At 37.8% G+C, this 27154-nt stretch overlaps 1 protein-coding gene across 6 annotated transcripts in view; it reads right to left on the bottom strand.

Annotated features, from left to right (window-relative positions):
• Positions 1 to 5083: 5083 nt before the first annotated feature.
• The window catches only part of CDK6 (cyclin dependent kinase 6), a 236180-nt gene continuing 214109 nt past the window's right edge, over positions 5084 to 27154 (bottom strand). For 5 of the 6 annotated variants that reach the window (XM_002818213.4, XM_063726082.1, XM_009243017.4 and 2 more), the window contains 3 exons: positions 23204 to 23254; positions 18229 to 18364; positions 5084 to 15449 (listed from right to left, as the gene is read on the bottom strand). In XM_002818213.4, the coding sequence (XP_002818259.1) occupies positions 15303 to 15449; positions 18229 to 18364; positions 23204 to 23254 (334 nt within the window). In that variant the 3' untranslated portion in view covers positions 5084 to 15302. Of the gene's footprint in view, positions 15450 to 17294; positions 17566 to 18228; positions 18365 to 23203; positions 23255 to 27154 lie in introns of all 6 variants that reach the window. The other variant, XR_008527105.2, reaches the window with a different exon arrangement.

Below are 27154 nucleotides of genomic sequence, written 5' to 3'. Positions count from 1 at the left end.
AGCAACACACAACACTCAAAACACAAGTTATTGAATGGGGTGTACAGCCAGCCCATCATCATAGTGTAAAATTTCATTCCTGTATCTTACATGTATCTATACAAAGCTAGGTATCTAGAAATTATTTAACAAAATATTAGCAGTGATTTTCTCCAGGTTGTGGAGTTTCAGGTAATATTAATTTTTTTGTTAGTAGTTTTTGTATTCTTTAAATATTTTATGGTAAGTATGTGATCATTTTATTTCAGCAGTTACATTTCAGTCACTTGGCCACTGGAAATTCATCACTAATCCATTCAATACTATTGAACCTCTACTCTGTTTAGGCACCACTAGACCCTAGAGCATGCACTGGTATTTCTTTCCTATGTGTTTATGTACAACTTTATTTCAGAACTTTTTGGGGCTGACCACACCATCTACTTATTCTCACTTTGGAGGTAAGAATGACTTCATGAAATAAGATAGTTTGTATGGCATGTACCAAATTGGCACTTGGGGAGTTCACTGGATGTCAATTGCTTCCCTTCTCCTCCAGGGCACTATTTTTGCTGCACCCACAGTTAAATAACACTGTATCACAATGCAATCCAGGAGCATTGTGATACACAATAGCAGGAGGGAGCGTCTATTATTACAAACCATCACTGTTGAACCAATGAACTACTGGGTGCCTCTTGATGCTTCTGCCTCCTTGTGTAGGGTGCTCTTTGAAAGCTGAGACCAGTTGTAGACATCCAGTGAATATGGGTAAACTTGACTTTCTTTATCACAGAATAGATGTCATTTTCAAATGAAGAATCCTGGAGACCAGAGGAGGTACAGCATTTAGAACAATAGACTCCATTCCAAACAAGTGCCAATGTGTTCTCTTGGCTGCTGTGGTGCTTCTCAAAATTTTCCACAGGAGAGGGAATTGTATCAAGGGGCATCTAGTGGTATCCTCCAATGCAGTTATTAAAGTCAAATAATATCTTTGAAGTTATCTGTATTTTTTTCATTTTTATAAAAATGGGTTTATTTAAAAATAAATCTGTAAAAGTAGAAATAAATTGCCTTAAGAATCTGAATTTTGCATTCTATTCCACAGTCTCACTCTGTCGCCCAGGCTGGAATACAGTGCTGTGATCTCAGCTCACTGCAGCCTCTGCCCCCGGGTTGAAGTGATCCTCCTGCCTCAATCTCCCTAGCAGCTGAGATTACAAACATGCACCACCATGCCTGGCTAATTTTTGTATTTTTAGTAGAGACTGGGTTTCACCACATTGCAGAGCGAACATGGCCTCCTGGGACCCATCCCTACCATTAAGAGTGTTTCCCTACAGAACAGGAGGTGCAAATTGGGCTCACCTTCCAAAGGGCAAAATCAGCGGCAAACAGCTACTAGGTTCTTAATGTAATGTATAGTAGGTTCTGAGAGTAATACAGAGATAACTGAAGGAGCTGTTCATACATAGCTTCAAAAAAAAAAAAAAAAAAAAAAATGGTCCAGTAGGCCGGGCGCGGTGCCGCAAGCCTGTAATCCCAGCACTTTGGGAGGCTGAGGGGAGTGGATTACCTGAGGTTAGGAGTTTGCAACCAGCCTGACTAACATGGTGAAACCCAATCTCTACTAAATACACAAAAAATTAGCCGGGTGTGGTGGTGCAGGCCTGTAATCCGAGCTACTTGGGAGGCTGAGACAGGAGAATTATTTGTACCTGGGAGGCGGAAGTTGCAGTGAGCTGAGATCACGCCACTTCACTCCAGCCTAAGCAATAAGAGCAAAATTCCATCTCAAAAATAAATAAATAAATAAATAAAATAAAAAATAAAGAAAATGGTCCAATCAAACCTGGTTGTAGATGCCTATGGTTTGTGGAAACATGTATCATTATGACTGACCCCTTTATAAACCACAAGTTTTCGGTATCTTAATAAAGATCAAATTCTTGACCCTTTATATTACCTCATGAATATTTTTTAAAGAGTTTTAAAATTTTAAATTTAAAGTTTAAAAATCTAAATGGTTATGATCCAGATATTTGAGGGCCACTGTCCCAGGCACAGTCTCACCAGCCTCCTGGGCATGGTAGCTCATGCTAGCACTTTGGGAGGCCAGGGCAGGAGGATCACCTGAGCCCAAGAGTTTGAGACCAGCCTAGGCAACATAGTGAGACCCTGTCTCTACAAATAATAATAATAATAATTAGCCAGGAGTGGTGGTGCATGCCTGTAGTCCCAGATACTTGGGGGGCGAGATTGGGCCATTGCACTTTAGCCTACATGCAGAGTAAGATCCTGCCTCAAAAATAAATAAATAAATAAAATTTAAATGCAATTTAGGACCTATAAAAAAATAAAGGCAAGTCCTAATGGGAGCTTTTAGGGAATTCTGGAAGTCCAATTTAAATACAGTATACCTGATATTATATACGAAGAGAGGAATAGATGTATCAGTGACGATGATCCCCCTTTTGGTTTATTGTGTAGTATCTCAGGAGCTGCTTGATCTCTTCCTCCCTCTGCCTCCAGTACATACATAGTTGAACAAAAATTAGCAGAAATAATCTCCTTCTTTAAAGTCCTTCTGTGGTTCCAAGCTCCTTTACATGGCCTATACGACCTTAGCTCCTGACTCTCCTTCACATACCCACCTCTTTTATCACTAATTTTCAAACTGTAAGTCATGGCCTATTCATGTGATTGTGAAATCAGCTTTAGTCACTAGTTATTTTCAGAGTAGTAGATAACAAAACAGAAAAGAGAACGTGTGGACCACAGCATCATTTTGTAAAATGTAAGTTTGAACAAATATGGCCTTCTGGGAGCCATCCACATAAGGAGTTCTTCCCTAGACAACAGGAAATGTAAATTGGGATGACACTCCAGAGGGTAAAATCAATGGCAAAAGGCTACTAGGCTTTTTTAATGCAATGTGGTCCTAAGTGAGTACCAAATACCAGAGATAACCAAAGGAGCTGTTTGTACACAGCTTCAAAGAAGATGATCCAGCATATATGTATGTGTGTATGTGTATGCATGTGTGTACCAGCTCATGCTGTCAGATTCTATTTCTTTCTCTAGGTTATGATCCAGATATTTGAAGGCCACTGTCCCAGGCACAGTCTCACCAGCCTCCTCACCATCCCTGCCTGCTCTTTCATAAAACTACAGGCCTCTACACGGGCAAAGTATTTCTCCTCATGAAACTGGAAATCATTGCTCTTTGTTTTTGAGTCCCCTCAAGCATGATTTCCAATGTGAAACATTTGCTCATCTCCAGGTGATTAGCAATTAGTTACACAGACCTTTTTCACAGCCCCTTCTCTTTCCTGTAAGCTCCTCAAAGGACTGTCCATTGCCTTACTCATTTTTGTAACTTCAGTGCTTAGCATAGTCAACTAATGAGGGTTCAATAAATACAGTCATGCACTGCATAATGATGAACTGAATATATAATGGTGGTCTGGTAAGATTATAATGGAGCTGAAAAATTCCTATTGCCTAGTGATGTCACAGTGTAACACATTACTCACATTTGTGATAATGATAAATGGCTGTTACTGATTTATGTATTTACTATACTATACTTTTAATCGTTGCTACAGAGTGTACGCCTACTTATAAAAAAAGTTAACTGTAAAATAGCCCGAGGCATGTCCTTCAGGAAGTATTTCAGAAGGCACTATCACAGGAGATGACAGCTCCATGTGTGTTATTGACCCTGAAGTCCTTCCCGTGGGACAAGATATGGAGGTAGAAGACAATATTGATAACCCTGACCCTGCGTAGGCCTAGGCTAATATGTGTGTTTGCATGTTAGTTTTTAATGAAACAGTTTAAAAAGCAAAAAAAAAAAAAAAAATTAAAAATAGAAAAAATCTTATAAAGAAAATATTTTTGTATAGCTGTGCAATGTGTTTGTGTTTAAAAATAGTGTTATTATAAAAGAGTCAATCATGCCCCTGAAATCCCAGCTACTTGGGGGTAGGGGACTGAAGTGGGAGGATAGGTTGAGCCTGGGAGGTGGAGGCTGCAGTGAGCCATGATTGTGCCACTGCACTCCAGCCTAGGTGACAGAGTGAGACCCTGTCTCAAAAAAAAAAAAAAAAAGTCAAAAAGTTAAAAAAATTAAAGTTTATAAACTAAGAAATTTACAGTAAGCCAAGGTTAATTTATTATTGAAGAAAAAATTTAAAATAAATTTAGTGTGACCTAAGTGTACAGTAAAGTCTACAGTAGTGTAATGTCCTAGGCCTTCACATTCACTCACCACTCACTGACTTATCCTGAGAAACTTCCAGTCCTGAAAGCTCCATTCATAGTAAGTGCCCTTTGCAGGTGTACCATTTTTTATCTTTTATACCATATTTTGACTGTACATTTTCTATGTTTAGATACATGAATACTTACCAATGTGTTACAATTGCCTACAGTATTCAATACTATACAGGTTTGTAGCCTAGGAGGCTTAGGCTACACCATCTAGTCTAGGTGTGTATTTGTGTAAGTACACTCTATGATGTTCTTACAATGATGAAATCCCCTAACAACGTATCTCTCAGACTGTAGCTCAGTCATTAAGCAACGCATGATTGTTGAATGAGTTGTTTTTTTTTTGAGATGGGGTCTTGCTCTGTTGCTTAGGCAGGAGTGCAGTGGCGCGATCTCAGCTCACTGCAACCTCCACTTCCCAGGTTCAAGCGATTCTCCTGCCTCAGCCTCCTGAGTAGCTGGGATTACAGGCGCGTGCCACCATGCCCAGCTAGTTTTCATGTATTTTTAGTAGAGACAGGGTTTCACCATGTTGGCCAGTCTAGTCTTGAACTCCTGACCTCTGGTGATCTGCCTGCCTCGGCCTCCCAAAGTACTGGGATTAAAGGCATGAGCCACCGTGCCCGGCCAATTGTTGAATGAGTTCTAAGCTCACTTAGCTGTTATTTACTTTTTAAACACTAGAAGCCTGAAAAGGAATATTTTAAAGTAAAACTTTAAAACACATTCTTTCTACCACATGGCCAGGTTGCAAATAAGAAGCACCAAAAAAAAAAAAAAAAAAAAAAAAAAAAAAAAAAAAGAACAAAACACATTCTGCTAAAACTTGGAATTTAATGAATTTTACTCACTACAGTTATACTCATTTTACATTAAAGTAAAAAAGAAAATAGCCAGGAGAGTAATTCATCTCCAGAAAGCAGTTTAAAGTTATTGTTTTTATTATTTTTATTTGCTACCAATATTTTTATTGTAAGAAATACAAAAGGTATGACAAATATACAAACTATTTTCTCTTTTTGCTTCATTCAATTTAGCTTTCACATAAGTGAACACATTGGACAGTGATATTGCAACACCAATTTTGAAAAAAACAATGAACTTCATCTTCTGACAATAAATACCTACATTTTCATTCTAGCACCCAGTAAGACATCCAGTTTCCAAAGGATTATTGGTAGGCAACCCTCTGAATTTTCTGACATGTTACCTCTGCCACTGCAACAGAAACACCACTGCAGTTCTCCCTTTCCCAATAAGTCAGAGTAAGGGGCAGGCAAGAATGGCTATCTGACTTCAGTAACCCTGGGTCACAAAGCATCCCTTACTTGAGCTACTTTTAAAACCAGATTTTTAATGATAGGGTACTTAATGAAAGTTTTGGTGGTCCTTGAATGACATATTTTACATTACATATTTACCCTACTTTTCTATTCTTCTCCTCAGATAGGAAGGGTCTAGATTAGGCCTGTATTTTCATCTGCCTCTTGGGAAGGGAGGAAGAGCATTCAGCTCAGAGCATTCTGAAGACAGTAGCCTTAGAGATAAGCTTTCTTTCTTTCTTCTTCTTTTGCTTCAAGAGGGCTTTCTGTGTGGAATGGAGGGATGGTTGCTAGAGTGAGACAGCCCTTCCCCTCTTGCTAAGTCTATACCATACCTGAGGCTATTTTTCTTAGAGGGCAAAAACGTTAGAATAGGTAGGAAGGTTCTTGCTTTCAGAGAGCTGTGCTGCACCCACAGGGTGGACCTGACAGGCCAGTGTGGTAACTCTCAATCTTGTGTACAGAGAAAAGAGAAGAAGCAATATCTGATACCAAGTCACCTGCCAACATTCTTATAAGACTGTGTCCCAGGCAGTGAATTTCCACACTGCTTCTTGGGTCTGCAGAACTCAAAGCACCAAAAACAGAGCATTCTGTAGCAATATAAGCAAACGGAATGAGAATAATTATGCACCTTTAAGGAACATGCACCCTTATAAGTCTGTACCCTGATATGAAAATAGCAGAATGAATTTCAAGTATGAAGAAATACAGTAAAAGTGTGGCCTGTAGATGGAGAGAAAACAGCAGCCTGGAATGTGGTTTATATTCTTGATTAGTTTTTCTCTTGGTACCACAGCCAAAACTGAATGCTCTGTACAATGACTTGGTTTAAAAATCAAGATGCATACAAAGATGCTAGAGGCATTTCTAATGGGTGCCATGAGCACAGTCTGTGCCCAGCATCAGGAACCATCTCTAGATGAATGTGGCTAGGTCAAGTTGGGAGTGGTGGCCAGGCCTAGACAGGCACACCTATGGTCCATGATGTGGAGGAGGATGGAGAGCACCATGTGGACAAGCCAGGATGGTAGCAGGGAACACTTTAGTGGTAGAGAGGAAGAGATACAGGGGACAGAGATGTAGAGGTGTGGGGATGTTGGTCATCTTGGGCTGGTTCACACAGCCTAGATGAGTATCTGATATACACAATTTCTACATTTCTAGAACCATGATTTCAAACACAGAAACTAACAAGTCAAATTTCCAAATTAGATTTTTTTTTTTTTTAGTTTCAAAACATTTTCTATTATAAGTCAGAAGGAAAAAAGCTTACTGTGTGTGACAGTCTTCCTGAAACCTAAGAGAAAGTTTTAACCAGGCCCTATGGCAATGCAGAAACACTAATACATTTTACAGTGAAAACCTACTTTAACACATCTCAAAATGATAATCCTATAAAACGCTCTAGTTCTAATTTGCACTCTATGGGAACCAATATTTTTCTTTTCTTAACACATACTGCTCTTCTATACCAAACACTTGCCCTTTAACCTTCAGATAAAAACCTCAAATACCAAAAAATGCAACAAGCTTTTGAGGTGTTGGGAATTGTTGGTTGTTAAAATCCCTTTAATTTTATAATAAATTATACAGGCAATCCTTGCTTTTTATTACCACACTGGATTGCTTCTGTACACAGCCAAGTTGCCTGAAGCATGGAAACTTGGACTTCTCCATCTGACACGTTCTGGAAGCCTCAAGGCACAAGCTGACAGTTCTGCTTCTACAGAAAAACTCTCACACTGCTCTCCTCTCAACAGTACTGCCTGTTCCCACTACTCCACATGACACCTACGAGGGCACTACATCACGTGAGGGAAGCTTCTTCATGAGGGCAGACAAGAGGAGGCACCACCCAGGCACCGGTCTCTGCCTGGCATCTATTTCGAGGGCCACCTGGCACAGTTCCTAAATTAAGGCATATCTAAAATGCTTTTCTACCTTTAGTTTTTATTTTTGCTATATTTTCGCACTCTACTATATGCATATTTAATAAAAACAACTACAAAGTCCTTTACTTTAATTCCTTTACATAATGATAAAACACCTAGATACCCAAAATACTACATCTATATATTCAAATCTACTAATCATGTTACAAATGCATGCAGCTGATTTGGGGGCTTAGTCTAATCTTTATTTTCTTAGGTCCATCAATACCATGATAATGAACATTAGATGCAAAGTCCTAACACTTTCTGCCTTCAGCTGTACTTTCACAGGACTAGTGTGATTCAGAAATAAATAATATACATGAATAATAATAGAAATAATTTATGCAAATGTAGAACAACTTGAAAAAAAATTCCCCGCCTGTCAGGTGCTGTTCCTGGGGGTAGCTGATGCTATAAATTCCATGTACTAACTAATATATTTACTACAGGTAATAGGAAAACAAATGAATAAAAAATGAGGAACTGATATACATGTGTATATTTTTGCAAACACAGGATCAGAATGAAAGATATATCATGCACTGGGAGGTTCAAGAAATGTATTACTGCTGGGATTTGTTTTATTATTCAGACTTTAAGGTCAAACTGAGAGTTGTTGGTGATCACAGAAATATTGCTAGCTGATACATATTATTGCATTTCATAAAACTTAAGATTAGAAACTTTCAAGTAAGGGTACAACGGGTATCTTCAGAACTTTAACCTAAGCACATCAACGGAACTTTTATAGGAACCACAGAGAGTTAGAAATTAAATAATTGTGTGGCTCTATGTTTGCTGATTAGTGCTACAGTCATAGTTCTTGGCAGTCAATATGTAGCTATATGCCGCCTTTGAGAAAAACCTACATTTGACAATCCAAACTCCTAAAATTGAGAAAGGGTTATTTGTGTGACCAAACAACTCACACAGAAGATTCCTCTCAACATGAAACTCCCCTGCTACATGAGATAATTTGTTTACATACCTTTAATTACCTAACAAAGAAAAAGAGAGAAAAGAAATTGGAAGTTAAGAATTGGGAGCTTTTGCCAACTGAAGACGAAGCAGAAAATAAACTTTTCAAAACAAAACTTTTCCAGGCATATCTTTCACCATCACATATGTAGAATGATGGAAAATAAAAAAATAAAAAAAAATTTCCTGCAATTATACATCTTTTCTTTAAAAAAACAAAAACAAAAACAAAAACAAAAACTGAGCTTAGCGCCTGAGAGATGCGGGGTAGACAGCTTCACACAGGGCAGCTGCTACCGCATCTCTTTTTACCCGAACTTTCGGAGAATTGTGTTGTACTTATTCATGCACAGAAGACACCCGTTTGCTTCTAGGGACATTTTTCTTCCTAAGATTTGCAGAACAGATGCCTCTGAGACAGCAGCAGGGCACTCTGACCTCGGAAAGCAGCCCGCGGGGCCGCACATAATTTCAGGCACCTGCAGGTGAGCGGGAGGCGGGGCCCCAGCCAGGCCACGCCCACTGCCACTCTCCTGCCAAAGGGGCGGGGCAACGAGGCAGCGAACCCGGAAGGCTTTCAAGTGGGAGTCAAGTTTTGAGCACGAGCAAATAGGGTTCAGACTGGCCACTGTGATAACAAACCCTGGGGTGGAATTCGGCCTTTCGCATAGGGGCTTTAACTGGACTCTAGTTCCTGGGAGCAGAGGGGCGAATGAGGCGGGGGATTTCTCAGCCAGTTTCTGACTGCCCCTAGTGTATGTGGCATTTTGGTTCAGTATGAATTACTGAGACTCATCTGCTTGCCACTCAGGAGCAAAGTTGGGCAGGCACCGTCGAGTGTCTGCCACTCAAAAGGAATAAGCTGCTTTCTGTGGTGCTGTGCTAAGGAAACTGAAAAATACTGCAATATCCTTCCCTACTAAATTTCAAGTGACACTGTTGTGAGGAAGGTGACCTCTAAAATTAACTTAATAATTTGGGGTATAAGAAGTCTTTAAGTAGACTTGTGAATTTAAAAAATATAAAGTTGCCAAAAAACTTCAAAAGTTAAGTATGTAGATACACTCCTAAGTTGTTATGCTCATATATTTAAGACTTTTTTTTTTTTTTAAATTAGAGCTTCTTATGAATTTACATTTGTGATTCCACAAATGTTAAAATTACCTGGTCTTTTGGTATTTTAGGGCTCTGTTTCAATATAGCAATTTTTCAGACAAAAGTTTTGTCTACTGAATTACTGATGTGCTACTCATTTTGCTCACCTGATCTTTAAATTAGGATTTTAAAATTTAATCAATGTTGAAAGGCCACCATGCTAGGGAATTTGAAAGCAGCAGAGAGGGTATGAGTGTTTTAACTGGGGCCACTAAAGGAGTTTTATACTTCTAATGAAACTATCCTGTTCACAGATGAGGACTGCCTTTTTAGTAAATAAGCCTGTTTTAATCTAGAAAAGTAAGGTAATTGGGTACTTCAAAAATTTTTTCTTGACTAAATGAATGACTAGGCTTTCTTTACTTAAATGATCAAAATGGGTGTATTATCCATCCTTAAGCACAATTTATTTGCAGACAATTGTTCAGAACCTAGGTAACAAGTAAAATATTGAAGTTACAGAACATTATAAAGACTATTAATCATCCCAAAAAACAAGTGCTAGGAAAGAGTTAAATATGCGCAGAAAAATAAAGTTAGAATGATATCTCTTTTAGAAGTACCTCTTTAGTCTTCATCAGATTTGTTTTTCTCTAAAAGTGCCACCTTGTGGAATATACTGGAATAAAACAAGAAAGCTCATCTCTTAGGACAGTGTGAATGTTTAGAAAGACTTTTGCAAGAAAAGTCACCTTCCTTTCCTACCATATTAACTTCAAATTGCTTTAATAGTATTTCAGCAGATGCTCGAAAAGAGCCTATATTTATTTTCAGGTGGCTCTTGTTTTCTTCCTAAGGCTAGACAAGGTAACAATATGTTGAAGGAAGTCCACTTCTACTCATTTATCTAAACGTTATCACTTCCTGGAAATGCTAAGAAATAGAAAACATTTTGAAAAGCTGATTGGTACTTCATTAAGAAAACAAAAATCCCCAGAAAGGCTACTTGAGAAAAAACATGTAAAAATTGGACCTCTTCTGTTTTTACATTTCTGTTGCTTACAAAGGTCAGAAGATAGAGAGGCCAAAGGATTATTTTTGGTTTATTTTCTGAAAAAGTACAAGATAGAAATGCTTGAGATACAGGGATGTATTAAAATTGGGATGTGAATTGCATTGATATAGAAAAGGAGTAAATAAGAAATGAAAATGGTAGTTTCTCATGCTTTTGAGGAAAACAGCATTTCTAATTACTCTAAGGACTTACATTTCTTGGCACACTTTGGTAGCCTCAATAAGTTTTTCCACTGTGGAGAAGGAACATGTAAATATCTTCCTAATTATATACCCAAATATACTTAATGGACATGATAAATGGTTTTGGGTAAGGTTCACAATTTTTCAAAAGTATTGGTGGCATAGGAAACACATGCCTTTTAAAAATTTATTTTTATTTTTTCAAGGAACATTCTTAGGCATGTGTAAGAAGTATTGCTTCAGGTGGTTGCCTCTCCCCTTGAAATGAGAAAAAAAGTACAGATAATTTAGTTTGCTTGGGACAGCTTCTCCATAACATTTGTTTTTGACCATATTAATCCCACAGTTGCCAGATGACCTTAGTATAAATTCTTACAATATATTTGTTCATAAAGAATATATCCTTCAAAACATATATAGCTTTGAAACTACCCTTTAAATACCTTCATTTTCTCCAGAATTTCCTTTATCTATTGCCCACTGTTTTATGAATAATTTTTAAAGCCTTAGAAATCATACATCTTTATCTGTCACAATGTGAAACGTGCATTCTTTTGAATTATATAAATATCTAAGAGTTTATAATAACATTCCAATATTTTCTTTCCAAGGTAAATATTCTGTAGTTTCTATACTAACATAATTAAGTAATTATGGTGGCATATTAACTTTTAACATTATTTTTTCCTAGACTCAACTATGCAATTAAAGCCTGCTTTTGGAAAATGTAACACACTCTCATGTGCTTATTATAAGAATAGTCAAATTGTCACTTAAAAGAAAAGCAATATTTTAGACAGAAGAATTTTCTTATGTTTATGATATTAGGAAGCTTACATAATTTAATTTCCACAATGGAACAATAATGGCCATTACTGACTTTAATAGGCACCACTTTTAAAAGAAGCAGCTACAGTTTCTTAAACACTCACTTTAAATACATAATTTAAAGTTCAAAATGTTTGGTACTATTTAAGAGTTTTCTCATCAAGATGGATAGTACATACTGGAGAGTCAAACTATACATTTCTCTATAGAAAAGAAACATGCTTTATTTAAGATAGGAACATCTTGCGCCTTCTAAAGCTTTCATTTTTATTTAACACAATGCTGAGATTCTATTCTTAGGTGAATAATTTTCAACTATTTTTAGTAAGTCACCTGGGGCTAAATGAAAAGTCTGCTATTCACAGTGTGTGCTTCCTGAGAGAAAATCATGAGAATACAGGGGGCTGAAATGGCCCCAAGCTTTCTTCCAAAACAGGTTCTTTGCACCTTGAGTTCCCATCCACTTCAAAGGAGGGACAAAGTGGGAGGCTCCAACCCACTGGGTTCTTACAAGTGCTTAGAAATTGTATTTTTAAGATTAGGTCCTTTTTATTACCCTTTGCCATGGGATTTCTTATGAAAGCTAAATGGACAAGTTTCTCTTTTTCTCTTTTTATATGTAGGTTGTTTTGACTCCACCCTGTGCAACAGTTCCCAAAATGCCTGAGCCGCCAGAACTAAACATCAAACAGAAACTAGCAGGGACATTCTTGTACTGGTCCTACTATGAAATTCAAACATGATTTCAAATCTGTCACAATATTTTAACTTGCTATGAGCTGCTTCAGTGTAACCTTGGGGCAATATGCCCTTTTCAGTTCACCACTGCTTAGCTTTTGGCAAAGATGTTTGAAACCATATGTTACAGAAGAATAAGCTGTAGTCACTAACTTCTTACTCTACTATCTGCTTCAAAATGCCCTAACGGCAAGACTGCTTGTGTTGGATCTGGATTTCAGAAATGGCGAATCTGGACATAAAATACATAAATCAAGAGAGTATTCACTCAAATGCAACAACTACACCGATGGAAGAACTGGGGACAGATTTTTACAAAGTTCAGAGAGTCTGAGATGCCCTTTCATTCTGTGTCATCAGAAGATAATTTGCCAATGATTGAATGCCAGAATGTTTGTGCTTTAATTTTTCTTTATAAGCACTGCCTAGAAATGAGTCAAAAGCAGATGCTAGGAATAAAAGTTGAGCTCTCTACTCATTTAAAATTCTAAAGAATGCTGAAAAATTCCAGTTCAGAACAGCTGCATTTTTCTTGAGTGAACTTATGAAAACACTTTTACAACAGCAAAAACTAAAGCTATGTTCACTCTAGCCATGAATACTAACCAAAAAGCTCAGATCAATCAGTGCAGTGAGTTTTTAAATTCAGTTTCTAGGCCCTAGCAAAAATGTCTTTGTATTTTGACCCTCTATCAAAGGAAAGGCAGAACTCACTTTGCCATGTGAGACTTTGAGTAGATCTGACCTTGAATGCTGTGGATTCATTATATCTCAAGCATTTATAGTACTGACAACACCCAATCAATGTTGTCACAACGAAAGTAGAAAACATTTGTATGGCCCATCTCCTTTATTATCTTGCTCTAGAAAACAATGTTCCTGTTCTTCAAGCTACTGAATTAGAACAATGTTAAGTAGTATAGCAATTAAAAAAGAATAGTTCCCAACCCCAAAAGCTCTTCAGGAGAAACATCTCCTAGTTTTTTCTCTTGTTCAAGATAGTCATATATCACATTAAGCTGCAAAGAATTCAGTACAACTTAATAATGCATAAACATCATCTGAATTATTTTCTGAGTGCAGCAACCTCCATTCTTTGAAAATCCTAACTCTAAACATGATCTAACTGTTGCATGATCTAACTGTTGCATGCACTTTGAGTTAGAAAGCACAGGTGGCTAAACTTTCCAAAAGATACTTTGTGTCCTCCGGTTACTAGAGCCAACTGAGCACTAAACCACTTATAAGGCAGAGATGGTATGAAATATAAAGGACTGTAGAGAAAACAGTATGAGAAAAAGGAAAAGCTGTTTACAATGCCCAGGCCAGGCTGGCTCTGTAGAGAGCAGGAGTGAGCACAAGGCACTAGAAACAAGCACAGCCTGGGGGATGGAGAAAAGATCATTTGATAGAGTAAATGTATGGCCCTAAAACATAGATAAAGACATACCCTCAGGTAAAGACACTGAAAATATCTTCTATAAAAATGTAATTCACAAAGTAACAATTTATAGCAATCTGTGTGCTGGTGATAAAACAAAACAAGATCCTACTCATTATTTAGGTAACAAAAGTGAACACCAGGTAGAAGGACTGCATTAGAGAACATATGTGACCCTGTTAGGTTTGCAGAATTAAGGCCATAAACCATAATCTGAGACTGCGAATTTATGAAAGGTTCATTGAAAGCAAGCAAACAGGTGGTGCATGGGAACAGCTTAAGCAATCTGTTATTAGTTATACAATGGTAGCAATATATTTCAGAAGTGCTGGGAGATAGACAAGATGGATACTTTGCCAGCAAGGCAGTGTGTGGCAGAAAGTACAGTGTAATAGATGACGAAAATTTCAAGGCCACTCCTGTCTCTAGTTAGAGAGAACTACTCTCCAAACCAAAACAGGAAAGAGTTTCTGACAAATTCCTAAAAACAAAAACAAAATAACAACAACAAACAACAAAAACAACCAAAAAAAAAAAAAAAAGGGAAGAAAGGAATTTCAAACCAGGAAATAAAGGCTTTCTATTTTTTTTTTTAAATCTATCTGAGGTACACTCCCTAAATCTATAGCAAGTAATAAAAAGCTTACAGGCTATTTTCCAAAAGAAATGATAAAGCATGATATCATACAGAAGGTTAAAATAGACTTACAACAAGTAAATTCAGCATTTTGAAGACTAAATAGAATGCATGCACATCTCTTAAAATATACTAGAATTTTTTCTCCTTTTTGCTGTGTGTATAAAACTTCATCTTTTACTGCTAGCAAATTTACTGCTTTTGGCCAGAAAAGAAATGCTGAGGACATGGGGTTAACTTTCTAATTTGAGAAGACTATTTTGATGAATCACCTTCAGTGAACAAATGCCTGTTATTTACTGACCACCTTGAGTCTTTAAAATTGAATTATTCTTGTCGTTTACAAAAAGTAACACTTTAAAGGATCACAGAATCTCTCACATACACACACACACACACACAGGCGCACACACACTCAAAAGTACCAAATCAGGCCCGGCAGCTGCAGAGAGATTACATCATAACTCAGCTGTGCCTGGATTACCCACTCCACACTGGCAGCATTCAAGGTTAGAAAAATCAAATGGCAGCACAATTGGTCAGCAGCTTCTCTTCTTCTGGAATTTTTCCAGGTTCTTGAAACAAACAGACAAACAAACAAACAAATGAACATAAAGCTGCAATCACTCTTGCATTGATTTCAAAACAGTAAACTAGGCGGTTTCCTTGGAGAAGCAGAGCCTGTCCAGAAGACAGCAGCTGGAAGGCCTCCAGATAGCAATCCTCCACAGCTCTGTAGGGCTTGCTCAGGGGGACCCATAAGCCACCAAGAGTGTTCTCCGCAGGATCAGCTTAAGGCAGCTGCTGAGGCCTCAGGCTGTATTCAGCTCCGAGGTGTTCTGGCTGGGCGGCAGGTGGGAATCCAGGTTTTCTTTGCACCTTTCCAGGTCCTGGAAGTATGGGTGAGACAGGGCACTGTAGGCAGATATTCTTTTGGCTGGGTTAAATGTCAAACACTTCTGTAATAAAGAAAAAAATAATTGGTTGATACACAACACATCAAAGTAAATAATGTACTTACAGAGTTATCCCTTTATTCACTGTCATATGTTAAGCGCATCTAGAGTGGGAATGAGTATTTATTTAAAGGGACACTAAATAATACAGAGACAGTACTCATATATATCCCTAATGTATAAAATGCCCCTCAGGAGAAGACCCTTTTGGGTGCCTATGGACTGTTTCCTGTCCAGGATTTCTCACTAAGCCATTAAAGTATGCATATAACTTTATTTAGTAATTCTTCCAGTGCTAGCAAACTTAGTGCTACAGTCGGAGACTTCACCGTAACTTCTTATCCTGCCTCAAGGCTACACCACTTAGAGGCAGGGCTATCTTCCTTCTAATTAATACCAAGTTGCCACATGGCTAGCAGTAGGTCTCTCAGGGGACCATTAGATTCAGTTCAAGTCACTAAACTCTATTCCAGGCTGACAGCTCAAGTGTAGGGCTACCAAGGTGAATGAGCTGGTGCCTGCGCTTAAGAAGCTGCTGGTCCTAGTCAAGTGGTTTGGGCAGTTTGGCTGAGCTACTGAGGTAGAAGGTGAAAGGAGGGAAAGGCAAACCTTTGCAGTAGCAGCAATCTCTATTCCCAAACTGTCCATACCTAAATTAGTTAGAATGTGTCCCTAATTTCAGTCTCATTTCCATCCCTATCTCAGGTAATCTTGTTACTCAAATCCTCCTCCTCTCCTTCCATCAATGCCTCCTGCTGGGTGCCTAGCAGGTGGCAAGCACTAATTAGTGGTGAGTAAGACCTCCTCATTGCCACAGGAGCTCACAAGGAGCAGGGAAGCCACACTGGCTTCTCCATCCTAAAGTGAACTGGGTATATGAAATGTCTATGCATTCCAGTCTTCTATGTAATTTACAGACTTTACATTATCATGGTTAATGGAAGACCTCTTCCACTTAAGAGGTCTGCATAACCATGATATTAATAGGACTCCTGCTCACAGTCCTAGTCAGGTTCCAACTGGATTAGGGACCTCTCTAATATTCTACCGAAAGCTACTGACCTAGAAAAACAAATACAAACAGAAAGTTCTATGTGTAATTTCAGGCAAATTCTTGGGTCCTCTGAAATCTGACTTATCCTGAGATCCCCATCAGTCCATGGTTGCTAGCCTCCCTATAGGATCTTCTGAACATCAAGAGCTAAAGGGCAAGTGGAAGAAAGAGCTTGTCTGTAGAAAGGTTCCAACTGTCTCTAACAGCAAGAAACATCTCTAGAAAAGCTTTGCAAGGGCTGAATTCCCAAAGGACCAGAAAGCAGGGGCAAAATTCCTGAGCCTGAGTTCTCTCTTCCCAGAGTCCAAGAAGGAGAAAATTAGGTAGTGGCATTTAATCTCCAGGACATAGGAAAGAAGAGAAAAGAGCTGTGGGAATGCATTCACGATACAGAGACATGTCTCTAGAGGATTATGTGAGAGGAAGCCCTTTCCTCACAGCTACACTGACGGCTTAAAGCTGGGAAGAGGGCGGAGAGAAGGAGAACGCCTTAGCCAAATGTGGGGGTGCGGGAGAATCTCAAGTTGGAAGTCTTAATACATTTTGTCCTATAGAAATAAGGTTAAAAAAAGGTGTTTAAGTTCTATTATTGCTCTACTTCAGGAACAAGGTTGCCAGGTTGAGGGTTAATTAAAAAACCTTGTGTTAATAATATTGTTTCTGCAAGAAAATTTAATTGCCAAATAGTTTACTTATAAAATGAGCTTTTGGAATCACAACTTAGTCAAGAGTTGGATACTATGGTAGATTGGATAACTTTTAGTACATATTCCCTCTTTTCTCTCCCCTCTCACCATAGGGGGAGCATTCTTTCCTCCATTCAAGTTGGTCTTACGCATGGAACTTGCTTTGGCCAATGGAACATAGGCAGAGTGGCGGGTACTTCTTCCAAGTATGGACCTTCAGGGGCATTGTATATTTCTGCTTGCCCTTCTGGAGCATCGATACCTTCTATCATGAGAAAAACATGCCCCAGGGAGCTGCTGCCTCTCTGGCATGGGCCCCAGCATGAGACACATGGAGAAGACCTGTGCTTCACCCACGGGCAGAAGCAGATATCAAAGGCTGTTAATTCAGGAGGTAAAGGAGACACTCATTACTCATTGGGTTTCAGACATCAAGAACAGCCCAACAGGTACACTTTTCTACCTATTGTTCTGGCCTCCAAGTATAGGAAATTATGTATATGGCCGAGTATTATGAGTCTCAGAGCACAGAAGTCCTTATTTTCAGTGAGGTATTTTATATGTCCCCTGGCACACTAAATACTTATTAAATAAATCAGCAACTAGAAGAAGTATTGCTATATAGTTCTTTTGGAAAAACATCTCCCCAAAGTTGTGAATGTTTAAGAAAAGGCACATTAAAATAACAAACAAATTACTTAAAGTAGCATGAAACTGTAAGAAAGGAAACATAATATTTACTTCTAAAGAAACATATGTCAAAGTGAATTGAGAGGCTTCTAAACCTGCATTGAAATAAACATTCAAAGATGGCAGATTTAAAAAAATGTGGATCAGAAAGACATTCCAGAATCAAAAGCCACCAGCTGCTACAAGTGTGAAAATGAAACCTCTGGAGGGACTGTTGCCTCCTGCCCCATGTGGCTGTGGCATGTGATGCCTATAGCAGCTACTGAACTGATGTTTGTGCCCACCACCCAGTCTGGGTAGGGCAGGTGTCTCACTGGGACAGTGCAGACGAGCTTGACATCAGAAAGCTTACCAGAAGTAGGTCTTTGCCTAGTTCATCGATATCTGTTACAAACTTCTCAATTGGTTGGGCAGATTTTGAATGAAAAGCCTGTCTGGGAAGGGCAACATCTCTAGGCCAGTCTTCTTCTCCTGGGAGTCCAATTACGCTACAAAAGAACCATACATGGACATAAGCATTAGCTACTATGCAGAAGCTGTTTTCTCATCAATTTCCAGAGAAAGGCAAAATCTAAGGGGGAGACATGGGGGACAGAGTCCCAGGAGACCTTCATTTTATGACTGGCAGGGTCTCTGTTTATCTCTGTCCTACCGCAATATGGTGGTCATGGGGGAGAGGGTAATCTCACAGAAGAATTGTAAAATTCAGTGGGAGGAGATAAGAGATTGCTCTGGTAGCAGACACTAAATGTAAGGGATGATGTAGAAATAGAAAATATATTACCAGGCAGTAAGCTCTGACTTAGTGACAAAGCAGGACTTATTGTATTCAGAGGAGACCCATACTGGTATATATCTTCCTTTATGTCCAAGAATGCTTTTTGTGTTTTGATTGAACACCCCAGTATTAACATGATTTTATGATGCTCATCCAACATGGTTTATTAACATACCAATTTGGTTGCATTTTTGGTTAAAGAGTAATTCCCTAAATATTAAATATATACGTTAGAATCAGAAGGAAAAATGAGGCTAAAACATGTGTTAGTCCTGCATTATACAAACATGATTTTATAAAAGGAAGTCTGTGGTATTCCAAGGTGAGCAAACAGTAAATTAAAAGACTGTTATTTATATTTCCCCTGAAAACCATTCTGGGATCAGAAATGTGGAAAGAACAGCAACTGATAATAAGCACAGGCTTTGGAAATAGGCAGATTTGGGTTCAAATCCTGCACCTGCCACTTACTGGCAGGTAAGGACAAATTACTTAACATCTATGACCCTTAGTGTCTTTATGTATACAATGATGATAACTTACAGTTGTAATGAGGATCAGTTATACTTTATTTAAATTTATAGTAATATATAAATTTATAATTTAAAGTACATAGCACAGCACCTGATATACATCACACACAGTCAATATCAATCAATACATTGCCAACTATTATTATAATTAGAAAATGTTATTAGTCCAAGATGCACAGGAAATACATCACTACCACACTTAAAATATGAACTGCTTATATCTATGTATAACTTAAGATTCTTTAAAAAATTAATGGGCCAATGGACTTACATAACTTATACATTGTATAGATATTATTTATAGTTTACATATAGGTCGTAAGTAGGTTTGAACAGAGAAAATCAGAGGATGCAGGGACTTCTTTCTCACACAGACTGTATAACTCTGAACCAAAAATAAAATCATAGTTTAGTGGACGGGGTACATAGCTATTCAAATACTGGAACAAATAATTTTAACTATAGTTAGAAATTGTGCTGGCCCACATTAGGGTCTTCTGCTTGGCCTATACTTGTTGGGACTAAGGCCCAGGAAGAGGTGTCCTTATGAATGTACTTTCAGATTTCAGGAAGATGTGGTACAGGTCTCAAGATCTGTAGCACTTTATTTCCCCTTCCCTCACCTACACAGAGCCCAGGCCATAGACTTCAGCTGGGAAGATACCCCTGTCATCATGGCTGCTCTGCCTGGGTGTCTGGGGAAGACACTGTAATTCTGCCTCTATCAGGCATACTGAGAGAGCTACATTATTGAGGCAAAGACAGATTCATGGACATATTTACTAGAAGCAATAAATAGAAATGACAATGAGCAATATATAGATTTGTTCAATAGTACAGCCTACAATAGAAGTAAAAAAAAAAATCAAAAATACCACTATTAATTATGAAAAGAAATGCACGTGTAAGTGTCTGGATACAATGGGACAGGGCAGAGGAGGGAACGAAGAATGCTTGTCAGAGAGCTTTAAAAATTTCCTTTCATTCCTTTTTAGTTTTCAGGTCTATGTGTGTCAATATTTTTGTGTATATTCACCAGTCAGCTAGAAATTGATTATATTAATAACTCCTAGAAATATCTAAAATCTTTGTATTTGTGGCTTTGAATGTATCTACATCTAATTACATCTTGCAAGTATATGATCAACTGAATGCCAAAAGCCTTCAGAGAAACAGCACATCTCTGTTTGTATGTGTGTACATATACAAATAACTATATATAATTTTATATAAAATTTTAAACAAACACATAACAATTTATATATATAAAACTTTAAGTCTATCACCTCCTCTGATTCCTGTAACAATTTCCTAAGACATATAAGTCAGGTGTTATTAGTCTCATTTTATAGATGGGGAAATTGAGAATGAGGAATAAAATGAACTGCCAAAGTCACAGATAGCGAGCTCAGTCACAGAGTCCAGAGTGAGTTCCGTTCTCTCTATTCCAATATTTTATTTCCATTTAGCTATGACATCATTCTTAAAAATGCTCTAAGATGTCATAGGCTAAAACTATTGTTTCACTTTTAATACTTGCTATTACTTGAGGGCTTAAATCTTCCTAAATACAGAAATGTTTTTCCCTTTAAGAGTATGTGAACATGGGCCAGGTGGGGTGGCTGTAATCCCAGCAGTTTGGAAGGCCGAGGCAAGCGGACCACTTGACCCCAGGAGTTCAAGACCAGCCTGGGTAACATGGTGAAACTCCATCTCTATAAAAAATATAAAAATTAGCTGGTTGTGGTGTCCTGTGCCTGTAGTCCCAGCTACTTGGGAGGCTTAGATAGGAGGATTACTTGAGCTCGGGAGGCCAAGGCTTCAGTGAGCCAAGATCGCACCACTGTACTCCAGCCTGGACAACAGGGCAAGACCTTGTCTCCAAAGAAAAAAATAAAAAACAGTATGTGAAAATGGCTTTCCTTAAAAAAAATGTGGTTTCATGTCCAGAATGAACTTTTATGGTCCATATATGTGTTGTGAAATTCTGATACGTCCATTAAAAAAATGCTTGCATTTAATTCCACTATTTGGACAGCTGAATATAAGCCTTAAAAGTTGACATTTATACTGGCAAGCCCAACAGGGCACAAAATCTATAAATGGCAGTGATGGCGGAGACAGAAATATTTTTTCAAGTACTTCAGCAGTGACACTAGGGTGCAGCATTGTCCCTCTTCTCTGGCAAGGTAATGCATTCAGAGGGAACAGAACATAATTTTGATGAAACAATGCCAGAAACCACAAAGTAAAATCTAAAGGCACAAACCATAGAACTCTACAGCTTCTTTGCTGTTGGCAACCTACGATTGTCAGGACTTTGCCAAAAGTAGAACTGACTTTTCTTTGGAAGCAGGTCAAACATGCCGGTCAAATGTTCCTTCTGGTCCATTTCACTGGCCTCATGTACTAAGGGGGCACTAACAATGTTAACAAGATTGCAGACATCAGTGCTGGAGGTAGACACAACTGTCAGGTAGTATAAATAAGGGAAAGAAGGTGATGGCCTTCAAGTCCTGGCAAGCTGACTTCAGTCAAGATTCTCTTTCCTTTTAACAGAAGGTCATCAGTATGTCTGCTTTCCCTAGTTTCCTCTTTATGATCGCATGCACACAAAATATATTCAACAGTCATGGGGAAAAATGGATGGGAGTTCATCATTGAGTGATTAAAGAACTTGCCATTCAGAAGCAGGGGTAACATGAAGGCTTTGTGTTGAATTTATCCACTGTACAGAGTGGTCAGTAGTAGGAGCAGTAGCATCAGCTGCCCTGGACCCAGGAAGCCCCCCGGCATAAAAAACTAGCAAATGTTATTCAGGCCTTAAAGCTACTATGTTCTGACTCAGCAGTAGCACTGGCATTAACAGAAGTCTAGCTGCTTCTAGTCACTAAAAGAACAAAATCAGGTTCCAGTTTTATTAACTGTTTCAAGTAGTCATGCTTGAGTAGACAGTGCTGATATGAAAATCTGTTCTTTAGGGTTTTTTTTTTTTTTTTTTTTGCAGTCTTACAGACTTCGAATTTCATAAAAATCACTGGGATTCCTGTAAAATGCCACAGACCAAAGATCAGGGCTATTTCTGGTCTAGAACTCCCACTTTTTTCCTACTCCACTCCAATTCGGATGGGCCTTTCAAACCCAAAAACCCAAAAAAGGATGCCACACTGCATGCTTTGTGAGAAGAAGTGCCCCAGTTACATTCTAGAAACATGAATGCATACATGCATGAACATGCAGACATGAATGAAACTATGTAAATCATCAAGGAGCGATGTAACTGAAACCAAAGAATTTGAGCACAAGAAAGGATCTTATAGAGAATTTAAGTCAGAGTTTCATTTCTCAGATGAAGTTAAGGAACTAAAAGTTTAAATAATTAATGATGAACTCTAATAATAACAGTAATAGATAACTTTTTAAAGCGCTTACTATGTGCCAGGCACTGTGTAAGCCCTTCACGAGGTGTTTTAAATGACTTTCTTAAAGTTGCAGAGTTATTTTGCCAAAGACTTAGGGTTCTCATTTTCTATTTTGGTGCTCCAAAGAAAAATGAGATGTGTAGCATACCATCCTTTGCCCAGGAAAACAAAACAAAACAATGCAGAACCAACCTGGGTGACCAAGGATACTCAATGGGGACAGGAAGCTCACTGGACAAGGATGGGTACTTGGTCACCAGGCGTCCCATCTCTGATGGTGGGTGCTTTTGAAATGACCACAAGCAGAAAATGTATTTGAACTAAAGAACTGGAGCTCAGCCACATGAAGAAAGAGGAGGAGCAAAAAGATCCACACAAGCAACATACAAGCTTCCAGAGCAGAGCAGTTAGGGCTCTGCATAAAACAGCACTTCTACCATGTCTCCACTCACCACACAAATAGTAACACTGTCTGCAGCAGCTGCTTGAAGTAAGAAAGACAAGAGATAAACACATGATATGCATGTCAGAGGAAAGTCACTGTAAATGTTTTAATGCTATGGACACTGGTGTAAAATTATAGTTATTACTTACTCCAAGATTTTTCCTAGTTGATCAACATCTGAACTTCCACGAAAAAGAGGCCTAAAAGAATAAAGACACATTTTAAATAAGAAATGTTCTCAGATTACATTTCAATCATATTTGCCATTATCATTGTTTCACAGGAAGCAAAATATTCCTTATGGGTTGGGAAGAAGTAAAAAAACGGAGACATTTTTTCTTTGGTAAGTGAAGGTTTTCCCTGCATTTCACGTATGGGTTAGGATCTCTCATGAATACCTGGTGGTAGATGAATTCCATGTTTTACAATCAGGGGCATTCTGTTTGCAGTCATTCTAACAACAGTGCTACTGTCAAATTCAGTTCCAGGTTTCAAAGATCTGCTTAATTCGTGATAAGGTGGAACATACCACCATCTTAGTCTCGAACCATGAATAGGTGGGATTCTTTGATATTTCTCAGAGCACTTTTTCCATACTACTCTGCTATCAGAGTACTTCCTCATGGGTCTCTCTCCTTTCATTTGTCCTCAATGCTGCAGTGAACCACCTCTGGGTCTATTTTTCTAATTATACCACTTTTCTTCCTCCCAATATTATGGCAGCTAACCATTACAAATTCTAAATCTTAACTCTAGGCTTTAGAGGCAATTGTGTCTGCTTCGAACACACAGCCTTCCTTGTCTACGTTGAGCATTTAACTGGCAATTAAAAAAGGTCATTTTGTGACATTTCTGGCATTTCCCCAAGAAGATCAAGTAGCCCCTTGAGGGAGGAGACTTCTCTAGGTTTCCCTATAAATCCCTGCCATAGAGCTTTACTCTGACAGATGCAGTTACTAAACATTTTATTTGATTTTGCATACACCTATGGTATACAAGTAAACGTCCCCTGATTCCTTCCTCAACAAACGCCATAAACAGGTAATTTTCAACATTAATGTATTAAAATATTTGTAGTCTATTATCAGATATCATATCTCTTCTTATATTATATATCAAATTATAGAGCCTTAAACTTGACCTCTTAAATATTTTCTGTGCACAATAAATGAACTCACTATATATGGCCATATATGGAGAATCCTGCAGTCTTAGCATTTCAGTGGTTAGAACACACCTTAACGTTTCTCAACCATACTTTCTATTCATGTTACTATTCCTGAAAATAATTATTTCCAAATGCAGTGGAAAAGAATTTACTTATGGCAAGGTGATGGGCTGAATTTTTTTCCCCCAAATTCATGTTGAAGCGCAACTCCCAAGATCTCTGAATTTAACTGTATTTGGAGATAGAGCCTTTAAACAAGTAATTAAAATAAGATAAGATAGGGTGGGCCCTAATCAAATCTGACTGTTTTCCTTATAAGAAGAAGTCATTTGGACACAAAGAGACATCAGGGGTGCACATGCACACAGAGAAATAAACATGTGAGAACCATGAGAAGGTAAGCCTAAAAGAGAGCCCTCAGAAGAAACCAAACCTGCTGACACCTTCATCTTGGACTTCCAGCCTCCAGAACTGTGAGAAAATAAGCTTTTGTTGTTTAAGCAATCCAGTCTGGTATTTTGTTGTGGCAGTCCTATAAAACTAATATAAGCCACCTGCATATCACTAATGCAGCCAAATTCATACAGAATCACAAAATTGGGCTCTAAACGACATCTTGACAGGTCTTAAAAGACGACAAGGTGAGAAGTTTTTTCTAAAACTTCCAAAAAAAAGGCAAAAAATGGAATCTTAACAACTATAATTTATTGAGCATGAATGTTGTATCTGGCCTAGTGCCAAGTGCCCCAAACATAATCTCACTTGATTCTCACAAAAATTCCAGGAGAAATGTAGTAGTATAATCATCCCTATTTTCAGATGAGGAAACTGAGTACTGGAGATGTTACATGACTTAATTAAGGGCACAATATTCCCCTCTCCTTTTATTTCTTTTTAGTTAACGTGTTGATTTTTCAAGATTTTTTTTTGACCGGGGAAAGGGTCTGTTTGGCGATGGACTGTCCTGGGAGTGAATCTCTATTTAGCTGTTTCTCCCTATATGATCTTAGGAAAGTCTCTTAATTTCTTTGACTTAGTTGCTTCATTTGTAAAATGGAAATAATGATACTTACCTCATAGGATCAACTAAGTGAGATTATGAATATATCTCATCTACTAGAATGCCCAGCTTATAGCAGAGGTACAATTAAGTGGTAACTAAACACACACACACACACACACACACACACACACACACACACAAAGACATCTCTCTTATTCCTGGCTAATATTATACCCAGATAATCACATAAAGTATTTCACATAGTGAACTAGAAAGGAAGGAACCATTTGCCACCATGTGGTGAGGTCCAAGTCACATTTAAGTCTAACAGTCTTTCCTCTGGGGTCACTAAATATTGCTTACATGTTACAGCTCTTACAACTTTATCAAGAAAAGAATTTTCTAAAGGATGAATGCCACATTTTTCAATAAGGATTAATTAATTCTGAATTGGCAATATCACTTCCTGTATGCAGTTTTGCAAAAAAAAAAACTCACCAAGTATTTAAGTCTATCAGTGAGATAAATTTTCTCAGGTCAAATTACCAAGGGGACTAAGTTTCAGATTATATGCCTTTTTAAAAAAACAACTCAAAAATGCATAGATATCATTTGTAATCTCAGTAACAGTGGCAAACAACATTTAGAAGTTGGATATGTTTTTTAACAGATGAGAAGTGTATACTGGTATGTCTGTTATAGAAAGGAAATGATTCATGCATAACAGAGGATGAAAGATTTCATTTAGTTACCATACTTCCATTGTACTCAAAAGACAAGGAAGTCATGGGTTAACCTATAGAACACCTTTGTAACCTGTATTTGACCTGCAGCTATGCTTTGACGGCTATTTTTCTTGATTAGTGGAATAATTCTCCATGTTCATAAAGTGATCTTTCAAAAAAAAATTACTGGAGAATATCTTTATTTTATACTCATTACCACATTCTATTCTAGAGTTGTTATCAGTTAAGTTAAAATTGTTAACTTATCACCTTACAATTACCACCTATTCAAATAACTGGATTAAGCAGAAAATCAATTAACTGATCTACTTAGTACACACTAATTGACTGATTACCCACTAAGTACATATGGCTGTAATTGGTGCTGGGAAATACTAAAAAATACATATATAAAAAATACGAATTATATTTTAAAGTATATAATTATAATGTATGTAATATACATATAATGTAATAGTCATATGATATACATATAATATGTATTTATACATTAATAATAGGAGACAAGGAGACAAGATATACAAATGCAGAATCACCGAATAGAAGTTTACCTCATTTTACCAGTGGGAGACAGAAGTCGCGGTAATCATTTCATCTTAATAGAATGTTAGGAAGTGGTTTGATTAACTTACTTTTACAGATGGGAAGTAAAGTAACATCTAAGGAAACACAGATGAGTAAGTGGCTAAGCTGATCTGTCTGACTTCAATGAACAGCAATATAGAAAAAGTGTTTTAGAAAGACTAATTTGGCAGCGGTTTACTGAGTCAATAAGAAGGGATGGAAACCAAGCCAAGGAGGTCAACTGGGAAGTCAGTGTACAAGTAAGATGACAAGGGCCTCAACTAGACGGGACAAGGAAATGGCTAGAGATGCAAAGACATTTAGAAGAAGATGATCAGAACTTGATGGAAATCTGAACATGACTTGAAAGGAGAAGCATGATTTTAAGTTTGTATTATATTATTAGCAAAGTCTGGCAGAATGAGATAGATGGAGGTGGTAGGGAGAGGAGATTAGAAGGTAACTGATTTAGTTTTAAATATTTTCCTTGTATAATAAAATTATATAAAACATTTCACTGAAATTTGAGAATGAATAATATGCAAAAAAGGTAGTTAGGCATACCTATGTATATACCCCAAAGCATTAACATACAGGTCCACATAAAAACTTGTACATG

This window comes from Pongo abelii, chromosome 6 (genome assembly GCF_028885655.2).
Source record: "Pongo abelii isolate AG06213 chromosome 6, NHGRI_mPonAbe1-v2.0_pri, whole genome shotgun sequence".
Lineage (NCBI taxonomy): Eukaryota > Metazoa > Chordata > Mammalia > Primates > Hominidae > Pongo > Pongo abelii.
The sequence above is the reverse complement of the archived record's forward strand: the minus strand, read 5'-3'. Positions and strand labels throughout refer to the sequence as shown.